We start from the raw sequence: 12,596 nt of genomic DNA, 5'->3' as shown, positions 1-12,596 counted from the left end.
AACATTCTCATCACCATCTGTTCTAACGCAAGATAAATTAATTTTTAAAAAATCAAATAACCAAAAACAAATACAGTAATTATTCTGATACATGTATTAATCCTGAATTGTAAATGCCTTCAAAAGAATCAAAACAAAATGCAATTTCAAAGGGGTTGTTTATTTACAGCATGCTGTGCTTCACAAGGAAAAAAACCTATGAATTAGACCCTCAGTGACTACCACTGTCACACACATACTAGAAGCACTTCAGCTTTTCACCCAGCTCTTCTAAAGACAAGCAGCTGCCTAAATCTCAGTGCAAGAACAAGAGCTCAAGTTCATCTGCCATTATAACTGAAAAAAAGCCTGTTTCTTGGATTTTAAATTTTGGAAGGATGAGGAAACGCAGAGCTGAATAATGCATTCCAGTACCAAACTCCAGGAGTAGTGGCTACCAAACGAATAGATTTATTTTTAAAGGCTATATTTAAAGTCATTACTATCAAAGTAGCTTCTCCCATTAGTCAGCAGCCCGCAAGAGAAAAGATTTGATAAAATGTCTGTCCTTGTTTCACGTGTATATTTACTAAGTGGAAAAGGTTTAGGAGTTTTGGAGCAGACTTTTCTTCTCAGGTATCAACTAACTAAACATTCAAATAACAAATCCTATAATTATTCATGGTAGTATTCAATCATAAGGAAAAACTTTATCAAAACAAAACAGAGAGCTGGAAAACACACAGAAGAATCTCTCTGATCATTCTTTCCACACTTTCTTGCCACCAGAAAGCTGTTAAGCTCCCAGGCACTAGGCCCCCCAGACACTCTTGACCAGGAAAGAGCCAGTGCCATGCAAATGTGTTGAAGCCCAGGGCCAGATTCCAGTTCCTTGGCTACAACATCTTTGGGATTTCTGCCCAGTGGGAAAAGCAGCTCCAGAACGTGATGAGATACAGAAGCTTCAGAAGACAGATGCTCTAAGAAAAGATGGGCTTCCTGTTGGCCCTGTCTGACCTTTTTTCCAGCTTCCCACCAGTTTTCCTTACAGGTCATACACAGGAGTCTCCACAGTAATGCTACTTTAAGGTTTCTCAACAGTCAAGCCAGCATAAGGAACTGGTGCCTCTGACCCTGGCTGCTTGCTCCCCTCCAGGCTGCAGGCTCCAAATATGCAACAATACCACTGCTTGTACCTAGTTCATACCACAGGAGCAGGGCTTAGAGGGTAGTAAATAAGTACTTTTTCAACACTTCTTTCATGATGTTAGCATGGTGTCCAGAGACACCTCCACAAAGAACAAGGTCTCAAAACAAGTATTTATTTTCCTTATAACATGTTAAGTATTTATCAAAAGGATTTCTAAAATGGGATCAGGTGCTTTATTCCTTGAGCGCTTATCTTTCATTCTTATTCCAGGAATACAAACTGAGGCCACTAATACAAGAGTACGTGACTGTACACTTTAAGGATTTAATTTTGTTCAAAATCAAGTCACTTGCTTTTGCCAGAAAGATACTTAACCCTGACAACTTTTGAGACCCAACAAAGAACCCTGCAAGGTGTCCCTGACTCCTATAGCTAATGTAAAGTAACAGTGGGCAAAACTTTCCTCATCTTCTTAAAACAGCCATCTCCATAAAGGATGGCTAGAATTCTTATTCACCAGAATAAGAAACAAGCCCAAATCCCTTTTAAGTTCAGATTTATACAGCGATACACGTGTAGACAGGCATCTTATTTAAATCATTGCTCCAGCACTCACTAGAGTAAGATCCTAAAAGGCACACCAGTTATCTGCTAGACCTCGATGTCCCAAAATATTTGTTTTAATAAAAAGACCAATTTTACTTGGTGGGATGTTTTAAAGAAAAACACTTAGTCACATATAAATTACAAGGAGTTTTTAAAATTTGTATCTAGCACACCCAGAAAAGGTCAAAATTAACAGCTCTCATTGCAATTACATAACTACAAAGTATTTTTAAAGACACAGGTGGGAAAGATGGTAAGATATTTGTGGGCCATCCAAATAAATTGTAACAGCCATATTTGCATACATTCCCTTCCTGTCCAGTATCTGAAAAACTAAAGCTTGTTGAAAAGCAGCTCGTGACCAGAAACAGCCAAGTAGAATAATCTACACAAATGCACATTTCCACATTACTACCCAGAGCCTAATCCTTGCAAATTTAACCTTCAGACCAACACCAGCTGTGCGCAGAAGAAAGTTTCAGGCCTCTGCACAAGCAACAAATCAGTTCTGAGGTAAAGTTACCAGCCAGATTACATTAAATAGTTATTTTTAAAATAAATACAATGCAATTAAAGTTAGCTTGGCACTTTGATTGTTTTCTTAAAATGGACTTTGATTGTTTTCTTAAAATGGAAACTATCTGCGTTTTTAAAATGCTGAGCTGCAAGAAGCTTGCCTGTATAGGATCTCTCTCTGGGAGCTGCTAAAACCAGGACTGTAAAAGGACACAGAGGGACCTCTTCATACAAATAAGGCATAAATCATTCCTATAGCCACGATGTCCTCTTAGCAAACAGCAATCACTTGTATAAGCTACAGCAGTGTGTCATTAACTCACCAAAAGATGGAAAACAAAACAAAAATTCAAGAGCCACAGCAAGGTAATACAAAAGGCCTGGTATCAATATGCCACTCCCATAATGAAAGGAAATGTTTCCTTAGCGAGAATTTAAGTGATAGATTTTTAATAAAACAGTTCTAATAAACGGTTGTAAACACAATAACAGAGTTGTAAATATTTACATCACTGGTTTTCTCTTTTGTTTGTTTGTTAGATGTCATTGTACTTGAGAAAAGACTGATAACTTTATTAGATCTGGGAAACAAGTATTAAAACAAAATCGAGACACACCAAAACAGAATCAATTCATGAATACCACATGGCAAACCAACCACTGATCTACAGCACATTTTCAAACTGTCATTCAGGTAATCAATTACCAGACACTTCTTTTTCCTCTTTTAAGCTCAGGAACTTTGGCCAAGTGGAGTGGATCTGCCAGATGCCAGCAGCACAACAGCTGGTAGAAGTGCTCCCGCAGCTCCTCTTTCTAAAAATGTTCAGTTTGGTTCATGACATCCCATGACAGCAATATAACAAAATCAAATCCCTCCTAAACTGAGCCAATCTGCCGGCAGAAAGCATCGAAGAATTTAGGAACTTGTAAAGCCAGTATAAAAATTTGTTTATTCTAAAAGTAAAATTTCCTTGGCAAATTAGAGCTGGCTTTATCGGGAATTCCAATCTCTGTAATTTACATTAAGCTGTATCAGAACCGGGAGGAAGTAAATTTGAAAAATTATTATACTGAGAAATTTTCCTTAAAATAAACCGGAGGTTCCAGCCAGAGACACCGAGCCCCGCACAGGAGCTGACCAGGGCAATTGACTCTCCCTCCGCAACAAGGGGGACTCGGCAAGCAGTGCGGGCCAAACCCTACTGGGAAAAAACCTCCGCAAACTGAGCGGCCAGCGGGGGAGGAGGGAGATAAAACAAAAACCTGGGAAAGACCGCGGTGGCTCCGCTCTGCCCCCGCCCCCGCCCCGGGGCGCGCAAAACCCCGCGTACCTGCACTGCGGAGAGCGTCGATGCTCTGCGGGCGGGCGGCGAAGTCGGCCACCGCCTGCGCGAACTGCGACCGGGCGCGCTGGTACTGCTCGAACACTGCGGGCGGCAGCGCCGGGTCAGCGGGCGGGCGGGCGGGCGCCAGCCCCGCTGCCCCGGCCCCCGGCCCAGCCTACCTTGCAGGACCTGCCGCTGGCTCATGGCGGCGCCGGGCGGGCTCCGCGCCCGCGGGGATTTCCGCGCGACGGACGCGTCTCCGCGGCAACCGGGCGGAAGCCGAGCCGCGGGGGCGGGGCCTCGCTGTGACGTCACGCGCCCGCCCGCCGCGCCCGGGCCCGCTCCGCCCCGCGGGGCTCCGCGCGCCGCGCTCGGGCCGAGCCCGCGGGGACGGGACGGGACGGGACGGGCGGGCTGTGCCCCGCACACGCGTGTCACAGGCTCCTGCCGCACGGCGGTGGCTGTCGGCACCTACGGAGGTTCGCGGGGCCGAGCGGACCGGCAGCTCCGCGGAGAGGGGAGCGCCGCTGTGTCCCGCCTGTAGCACAAACACAGCTCCGCACCTGCGGGAGGGCGTCAACACGACGCGACATGAAAACGCGTACAGCCACTGTGCGCACCACCTCCCGCCGGCGCGCAGTGCTGCTCTCGGGAGCGCCGGGGAACGCTGGGGTCGGGCAGGGAAGGCGCAGCGCCCGCGGGACGGTGCCGGGCTCAGCGCGGGGACGCGGCCGGGCCACAGCCGCGGCGCGTCGCCGAGTTCCGCGCCGCGGAGGCTGGCCGGGAGATGTCGGACGGCCGGACCGGGGGCTGCCCGCCCCCGCTGACGTTTGGGAGCGGCGCCGCGGGCGCCCCGCCGGTGCGTATCGGTGGGACGCGCTGCTGCCCCGGGGGTGCGTCCCTTGTCCCGCTCCGCTGCTGCGCAACTTGCCAAGGGCTCGGCGGGCAGACAGGGAGACGCTCGCCGCTCTGGCGAAATCCAGCGCATCTCCCGGCAGAGAGAGGGTCCACCTGCGTGGCTCCCGCTTCCCTCCGCTCCTTGGGTGGGGAAGGAAGTTAAAAACTAAATAAGAAAAATAAGGACAGCTCGAAGCCGCTTGCCCCCCGCCGCGCCTTTATTCTTCGTGGTGTCCTTTGATTTTAGTTTTTTCTTTCCTATCTCGCAACTGACCCGATTCCTCCTCGGGGATCTCCGCGCTCTTGCCTTACTCCGCCGCGACGACCCACGCAGGGAGTTTTTGCGCCTCATGGGGAATAAACTTGTCCCGCGCAAGGCCGCGGAGCCGCCCTCCACCCACGGCCACGGAGCGCGGCGGCGCCGGGGCGGTGTGGGCAGCGCGGACGCGCAGGGGCGAGCCCGTGGGCTCCAGCCTCCGCCGGGAGCCACGGGAGTGGCAGAAGAAGCGCCGCGCCCCGCTGAAGGGAAGGCTTTGCTCAGACGATACAGAGCGCGGTGCATGATCTGCCCCAGCGCACCCATCCGCGCAGAAGAGTCGCGCAGCGGCCGCTCCGCGCCCCGCTCGGCCGCAGGCGGCCGGGAGCAGCATCCGCTCCCTCAGTGCAGGGGGAGCAGCGTGGGAAGGGGCACGCTGGGGATGGATGGTCCGGCAGCAGCCCTCTGGCTCTGCCTGGCGCAGACACAAAATATTCCTGTGCACTAGAATGGAGGGGGAGGGTATTTTTTTTTTTCCAGCAGCATATCACTCTGGTAGATAAGCTTCGTAATGCCTTCCACTTTTTCCCATCTTGGTGTCCGGCCATAAGGACTAATTACGAATAATTCCCTTAATTACTGGTTGGCAAAGACATGGTTGCATCTATGAGTAAACACAACCTTGGAGGTCTGTATAGCAACTAGTGCAAACGGTGGGACTGTAAAATGAAATCAGTGTTATAAGGGTTTGAAGAGAAATAGACTCTACATCTCTCCCAGTATCTTTTAAGGGCGATTCCCAAGACGCAGGATACTTGTGAACGAAAGTAATAGTTAGCTCTGCTATCGATCAGGCTGCTCCAAGTGAAATTGTGATCCACAACAGAAAATCAGAGTTAATAGTCAATAAAGAACGTCGCTTTCTGTAGCCACACATTATTGTACAGTGGCTTCAAGATTCCATAGGCGGGTAATTTGTCCTGCAAAGCTACAAGTGTACAAAACCAGACGACTGACACTATATAAACATATTATCTGATAGGTAATATAAAGTTTTATCTCATATCTTAAAGTTTGAATGCTGAAGGTACTTCAGTTGCCTTTTTGAAGTTTAGAAAAGTTAAAGAGAGACGTCTGAATTTTTAAAAACTCCTGTCTGTGTTTGCTCAGCTGAAAAGAGAGGGGCTAACATACACAACATCATGGTCTAAAATGAGCTATGTCTTTCCAAGAGTATTTAGTGCAGGGGGAAAACATCTCTTTAAGCAAACAAATTAAACAGGTGGCGTGCTATTCTTTACAAATAAAGGAGACAAATAAAATCAGATTGGTGAGAAGGTCGTTTGTCACAGAAAATATTTTGGGAAATTATCACCATGTGTACTTGAGAAGGGAACAGCTGTTAAACACATTTCTTTATACTTATTTCTGTTCCTAAGTTAAATAAAAAATAAACAAATGGTGATTAATTACTTCCAGAGGTTAAAAAAAAAAAAAAAAAAGCAGATGTGTCGATTACAAATAAATTGATTTATCTGTCTAATTAAGTCTAATGTTTGGATAAGGAGCAACAAAACGCACCCTGAGTGCCACCAAGACTTTCTGTTACACTTCGTTGCTTGATACTAAGTCTGTTCACATGGTTAATAATAATAATGAGGAATAAACACCATGCAAATGTGGTCTACGGAAATGTCACCGGCTCTCGCAAAAGTACTGAAGACGGAAAATCATTTATGGAAATGACGTAGTTGTGAGACTTCATTGCCTACTGCTGGGGTGCTCATTAGTAGGAAACCTATGTCCTTAAGCGGGTGGTATTAGTAATGACTGCGTTACCGCACACGTCAGTTTAAAAAATAAACCGGAGACCAGGGGAATTGGCAACAATTATCTAAATGAATAATGTGCCTTCGCTTTCTGGTGGGTGTTCTTTAATCTCAGACTTTGATTCACTCGGAAATACGTCCGGAACGTGGCGAGGGAGCATCATTTTCCCCAAGACGGGGAAGGGCGAAGTTGCTCCTGGGATTTTTTGGAGGGTGAGGCGTGCCGAGGGCGTGGATTTTCCCGGCTCGGTCTCGTCCCCGCGGGTGCGAGGCAACAGGTGACTCAGCTCCGGGCGCTGCCGGGGGCCCCACGCAGGACTCCGGGCTGGAAGGGCGCTGGGTGGCCGGTCCGGGATCGGGCTCGCCGCCCCTCGACGGCTCATGCCCCGCTGTGTCCCGGCTGGCCAAGCCGCGGATGTTGTGCTCCGGCTCAAAACTGCACGACGCCCATTCGGAGGTGAGGTCTTCCCGTGCCTTGGTGCGGCGGCTTCCCCGGCGGTTCGGGAGGCCCCCGGGACAGCCCGCCGGGGCTGCGGGTCACCCGGGCTGGAGCCGGACCGCCTCCGGCCGTCCCCCGCGCCCGTCGGCGGGGCGCTGGGTCGCCCCATCTTGCCTCTGGAGGGTCTGCTCCTCCTGCCACACGCCGGGCAAATTGTTCAAGGCGTTGAGGAGATATTCACAGGGTTACAGAAATTGGGGCTTTACATCCCATATTTGCACAACTCAGCTCATTTGGTGGGAAGAGCAATGCACAAACTCTCCCACAGATTGGAGTTGGACGTGCTGGGTTTTTTTAAAGCCAGGAGTTTGAACGTGGAAAGGTTAGAGGGAGTGAATGGGATGTAGGCAACTGAAGTGCTCTCTCCAAAAGAGTACACTGAGTGAAGAATCTCCAACTCCACGTATAGCCTCTACTAAAATTAATTTGGATCCTTGAATGGTTTATTTTTCAAATTAAAGTTGGGCTGTGCCATTACCTGATTTTAGCAAAAACTCTGTCAGAGAGACCATAGAAATGGAGAGTTCTCTCTTTTTTTTCTCCCTGAGCTTTGGCTCGGGGCTGCAGGGACTCACGTCATTCTAGCATCCCTTCTCCGGATTTTCGGTGGCGAGTTTAGTCTGTAAGACCTTCCTATAGTGTAAATTATTTCTGTAAGGCGAAGCCAGAAACGTCGAGGCACTTCAGACGCTCTAGAAAGAGGACTTCTCTTTTTTCTTCACCCAAGAGGACGACGCTGGCATTTGAACAGATATTTATAACAACTGTAATCGTGTAAACGGTACCGATTTGGCTAGTGGAGATTGGCGCATCACCATTACAATCGGGACGGCTGAATAAAAATTTTAAGAGATAAATAAACCGGAAAATGGCAAAACATGTCAGGTTGACTTTCAGGATGGGACCAGGAAATATTAGCTGGTAGGGCTGAACCCTTTTCACCACGCGCATATGGTTACACCTCTGGTTTCCTGCGGAACCGTCAGCGCCTGTGCAGTGCCATTAAAAAAAAAAATATTTTTGGGACGTTCCAAAACTGAAAGCCGGAGCTTAATTTATTCTGGGGACTTGAAAGGACCGAGGTCTTCCTTTGTGTCTGATGCTCCGGGGGAGGGTGTGTGTTGGCTTGGCGCTGAACGCTACCCGCATCTACATATGTAAACCCAGCAGCGTTTCTCCCCCCGCCCCGCGCCGGTCGGATTGCAGCTCTCAACAAAGCTACCACACAATGCGAAATGCGCGGAGCCTGCGCGGCTGCGGCTGAAAGCCAGTATTTAGCTCTTGATGTGGAAGGACCAAATCTGCGCGGTGCCCAGCGGAGCCCGCAGCGCGCCCCGAGGCCGTCCCGTCCTCCTGCACCGTTATTGTCCCTGGATGCTGTGGTTAGAGGGGTGGGGACAGGCAGCAGCCAGACGACCGTATGCCGGTTTGCAGAGAAGGTGTAACGAGAGGCGCTGGCAGCAGCAAAGGCTGCAAATCGCTGTCGTGTGGTTGCTATTAGCAACAAATCAGCTGAACAGCCTGCAAACCCCGAGCACCTAGGGCGGAGGTGGCAGGGAGAGCGCCGGGGCTGGGAAGGCTGGGGTTGATGCGCGCTTTCCCGAGGGGACCTCCCGTGCCGCCCCGAGCTGCCTCCCTGCAGGACGGCCGAGGAGGGGCAGGGCAAGGAGAGATGCTGCCACCGCCGCGCACTGCGCTCCAGGAGAGGGGAAAGCCAACACTCTTAAAAGAGACAAAATGGCAGCTCATGGCTTGTAGGCATCCTTCCCAGCGCTGAGCCCCTGTCTCGCCTCCTCCGGTCCGCCCTGCTGCCAGCTCCTCCGTGCCCGGGGGCTCTCCCCGCCTGCCCAGCAGCAAGTCCCAGCACGGCGAGCAGCAGCAGTTCTCCCCCGAGGCTCTAGGCGCAGCCCTTCGCAGCCAGCCTACCCAGCCTAGAAATCGAAGTGCCATCCCTTCGGAAGGCACACGTCCCGACCGGCTACTTGGAAGCACCCACTGGCCGGGCGGAGCTGCGGCTCCGCGCACCGCGCACCCAGCTGGGCTCGCGCGCTGCCGGTGTCGAGAACCTACGGAGTGTATGCGCAGCCTCCGCAGCCCGCGCAGTGAGAGCTGCCTCGCAGGGGCATCACTCACTCAGCATTCCTGCACCTTGGTCATGCCTTCCTTTCAGCACCCTGTTAGCATAGCCTTTTGGGTATTTTGATTTCAGTTGTTGGGGCTTTCTTATGGTTTTTATTTTGTTGTTTGTTTTGTCTGATGGTGTTTCCTCTCATTTCCCCTTCAAAGTTTTGGGATTGGAGTTTTTGGGTGTTCTTTGGTGGAGTGTGGGGATTTTGTTATCTTGTTTGAGCTTTTTTTCTGATTTTTTTTTTTTGTTTAAGTTTTGGGGGAATGTTTTTGTTTTGTTTGTTTTTTGTTTTGTTTTGTTTTTGTTTTTTTTTTTTTTTTTGAAAGCTCAGTCCACCTTGGAGGCCTCCATCAGCTGCACGATGTTGTCTCACAGATTAGAAAATGCCTCGTTAAGAAGGCAACTCTTGAGCATCTCCAGCACATGGAGAAGGAGTAAGAAATGCCACCGCTGGCCGCAGTGCCTGGAATCTCTGCGCTCAGCGGAGGCCCCAGGATGCGAGGCGGCTCCTCCCGGCCTCGGCCTCCTCCACCGGGGATGCGGCGGCGGGGAGGCAGCGGGGACGCGGAGCCGGCGGCGGGCGCTGAGGGGGAAGGGCTGCTGGCTGCCTCTGCTATTGGAAAGTGCCTCCCTGCCACTGCGGAGTTCTCACCCGGCCGCTCCTGGAAAATGGTACCCACTCCATACCTTTGAGAGCATCGGCGTTCGGAACGGGGAAGGCATCTGCCTGTCCCCGGCGATAGGAACATACAGCCCTTTGTCTCTCTAGCCGAGGTGCGATATTCAGCTGCGGGCCATGAAAATAGATCCGCCAAATGGCTACCGCGACCCCCTCCTATCCCTCGGGGAGGTGGGCTCGTCCCGAGGTCCCACAGTGTCCCGGGAAGGGCTGGTGCCGGCCAGCCTCAACGGGAGGCCGTGTGCTTGCGGCAGGGCGGACGGGGATACGGGACAGCGGCGCCCCGCAGCTGGAAAACCCGGAACGCTCCCGTCCCGCTGCGCACATTCCCAAATGTCCGGGGCTGGCTGGAGCACCCTAAAGGCCAGGAGGCGGAAGAAGGCAGACTGGACGCAGGACGGTGCGGAGCCTGCGGCGGCACCGCTACACCTCAGCGGAGGGCGGCTGCCTGCCAGGCGTGCCCGCCGCACCCCGGCCGGACCCGGCACGGCCCGAGAGCTGCCGAAGGCGCGACGGGAGCAGCGCCGCGGCCGCCGGGGAGGCCGCTGAGGCGGCGCTGGCGGGGCCCGGGCGCGGCGGGCGCGGCGCGGAGCGGCCGGCGGTGCCCCGCGGATCCCGCTCCGCGCAGCCCCGTTCGAATCTGGCGGCGCGGGGGAAGTTCCGCGGGCGCGAGAGGTGCGCAGGCGCAAGATGGCCTCTGCCGGGCGCGGGGGGCGCGGAGCGGGGCGGCCCGCCCGCGGAGGGGCAGCCCGCGGGGGCCCGGCCGCGCCCGCGGCACCGGCGGCGCCCAGCGCCACGTTTCCCCGCCGGCCCGAGAAGCCGCGTTCCCGCCGGCGGAGGCGAAGCGGAGACAAACGCAGCAGAACCGCAACTCCCGGCTGGGCTCGCGGGGCGGGCAGCGGCCGCCCGCCCGGCGGCGGGGAGGCCCGCGGGCTCCTCACACCGCTGGGGCAGCGCCCGCCTCCGGCACCGCCACTCGCGGCCTTTCCGTGACTGCCGCGGTCTTGCCCGTCGCGGCCGCGGCTTCGCGTCGCTGAGCGGGGATGGAAATCCCTCTCCCTGCCCAACCCCGGCAGGAAAACCTCCTTTGCCGTGGGTGTTACGTGTCCTTCGTGCTCTACCCGTTACTGACGTTGATATTTTTTTCTTTTCCTTTAACCCACATCATCACTGTTAAATAAATACAAATATCCCATCCCCAAAGACGGCGAGACCGAGAATTGCCTGGTCCACACCGGGCTTTACAAGTGTTTCTGTTCTCCTGGCGGGACTCCTCTGTTTGTCGCGGGAAAAGCGAGTGAAAGAGCCAGAGTTGGAAAAAATCCTCGCTGCCAGAATCCTTGCCATTCTCGAGTTAATAAAACACAAATCAACCGTGGGTCGGAGCTCCCGGAACGGGGCAACGACATTGAGCTGCGGAAAGCGGAGATCCGCAGCCCTAGGGAGGTGAGGGTAAGTTCTTCTCCAGGCGTCCTCCGGGTAAGAGACGGGCACAAAAGATGAAAAATAAACTGTTTATAGTAAAATAAAGGAAATCCGTTTCAAGTACCCAGAGTAGGAGCAAGAACGTTAAAAATTAACAGCGGAAACAGGAAACACTTATCTGAGTAAACATTGTCTCAGAATTTCACCGTTTTAAAATTGGGAGGGCGCGAGGTGCTCGGCGGAGCCGCCGCAACCCTCCTCCCGCTGCGGTGCCTGCGGCGGGGGCCGCCGCCGACCGCCCGCTCCAGCGCCAGAAATCGGAGCCCGGCACGACGAGACAACCCGATCCTCGTCAGCCAGTTTGGTGGCAAAGATCGGAACTGCAGGAGTTCCTGCGTGGTGAGAAATGAACAGTCCAAAAGTGATGTTTGGAAGGCAGGAGCAGTGTGCCGCCGGGGCTGGAGAACCGGCGGTTCGGGGCCGCAGCGAAGAAAAGAGGCGCAGGGTTGGCGGAGGCGGAAGGAAGGAGAGTTCGCCCCGGTACCGGCCATGGGAAGACTTGCTTTGGGCGCTCTTTGAAAATCTCCAGCGACTCCTGGGGCAGCGGTGCGGCGGCGGAGGAGGCGGCGGTGGCCCGGCGGCCGCGGCCAGAGGACCAAAGGCATCGCCAGGTCGGGAAGCGCGGCCGCCACTGCCCCTGCCTCCGCCGTCGGGTTTCTGTGCCCCCCATCATTCAAAAATGGGGGAGCGTCGTTTTCTCATGGCGCTTCCTGGAGCTCCCCCGGTGCTGCCCGGGTCACCGGCGCCGCGTCGGTGCCGCCCGCCGATTCCCTCTCCTGCCCACGGGACGCTGCCGGTGTCGGAAATCTGTCGGCGGTACCCGCCCGCCAGCGTCGGTTCTCTGGAAGTCATGGGCGCAGGTTGTTGAGAGAAATGCTCAGTGCTGGGGTACAACCATCTCGGCTTAGCAAGCTCGTCATGCTCCTCTTTTTCTCCCGGCACATTTCTGCATTCCGTCTCCCCGTTTCTGTCCGTCTACTCCAAAAGCGTGTGGAGCTTTTCATGCTTCCTCTCTGTTGCTTTCCCCGGGGCTGGATCCCTATTCGTGCCGGACACAAAAGCGCTGCTTGGAGCTGCAGGCAGCTGAACCAGGGCGGAAAATTCGGTCGGACGAAGACAGAAAAACATCCTTTTCCAGCCGGCACAGACCACTCCTGCCTCTATCCTTGCCCAGATTGCTTGTTGAACAAGATCAGGAAAACGCTGTAGACTTCGCTTTTATCCCTCCATCTATATAAACGCAA

The 12,596-nt window shown here is 53.4% G+C and overlaps 1 protein-coding gene across 1 annotated transcript in view; it reads right to left on the bottom strand.

The window, feature by feature from the left end:
- Window positions 1-3,868, bottom strand: part of SPAG6 (sperm associated antigen 6) — a 33,893-nt gene extending 30,025 nt beyond the window's left edge. The window contains exons 1-2 of the mRNA XM_021530383.3: window positions 3,759-3,868; window positions 3,586-3,681 (exon numbers count right to left, since the gene is read on the bottom strand). Coding sequence (XP_021386058.2) covers window positions 3,586-3,681; window positions 3,759-3,783 — 121 coding nt within the window. The 5' untranslated portion in view covers window positions 3,784-3,868. The remainder of the gene's footprint in view (window positions 1-3,585; window positions 3,682-3,758) is intronic.
- Window positions 3,869-12,596: the final 8,728 nt, after the last annotated feature.

The sequence above is a fragment of the Lonchura striata genome, chromosome 1 (genome assembly GCF_046129695.1).
Source record: "Lonchura striata isolate bLonStr1 chromosome 1, bLonStr1.mat, whole genome shotgun sequence".
Lineage (NCBI taxonomy): Eukaryota > Metazoa > Chordata > Aves > Passeriformes > Estrildidae > Lonchura > Lonchura striata.
This window is presented reverse-complemented; position numbering and strand designations above follow the sequence as displayed.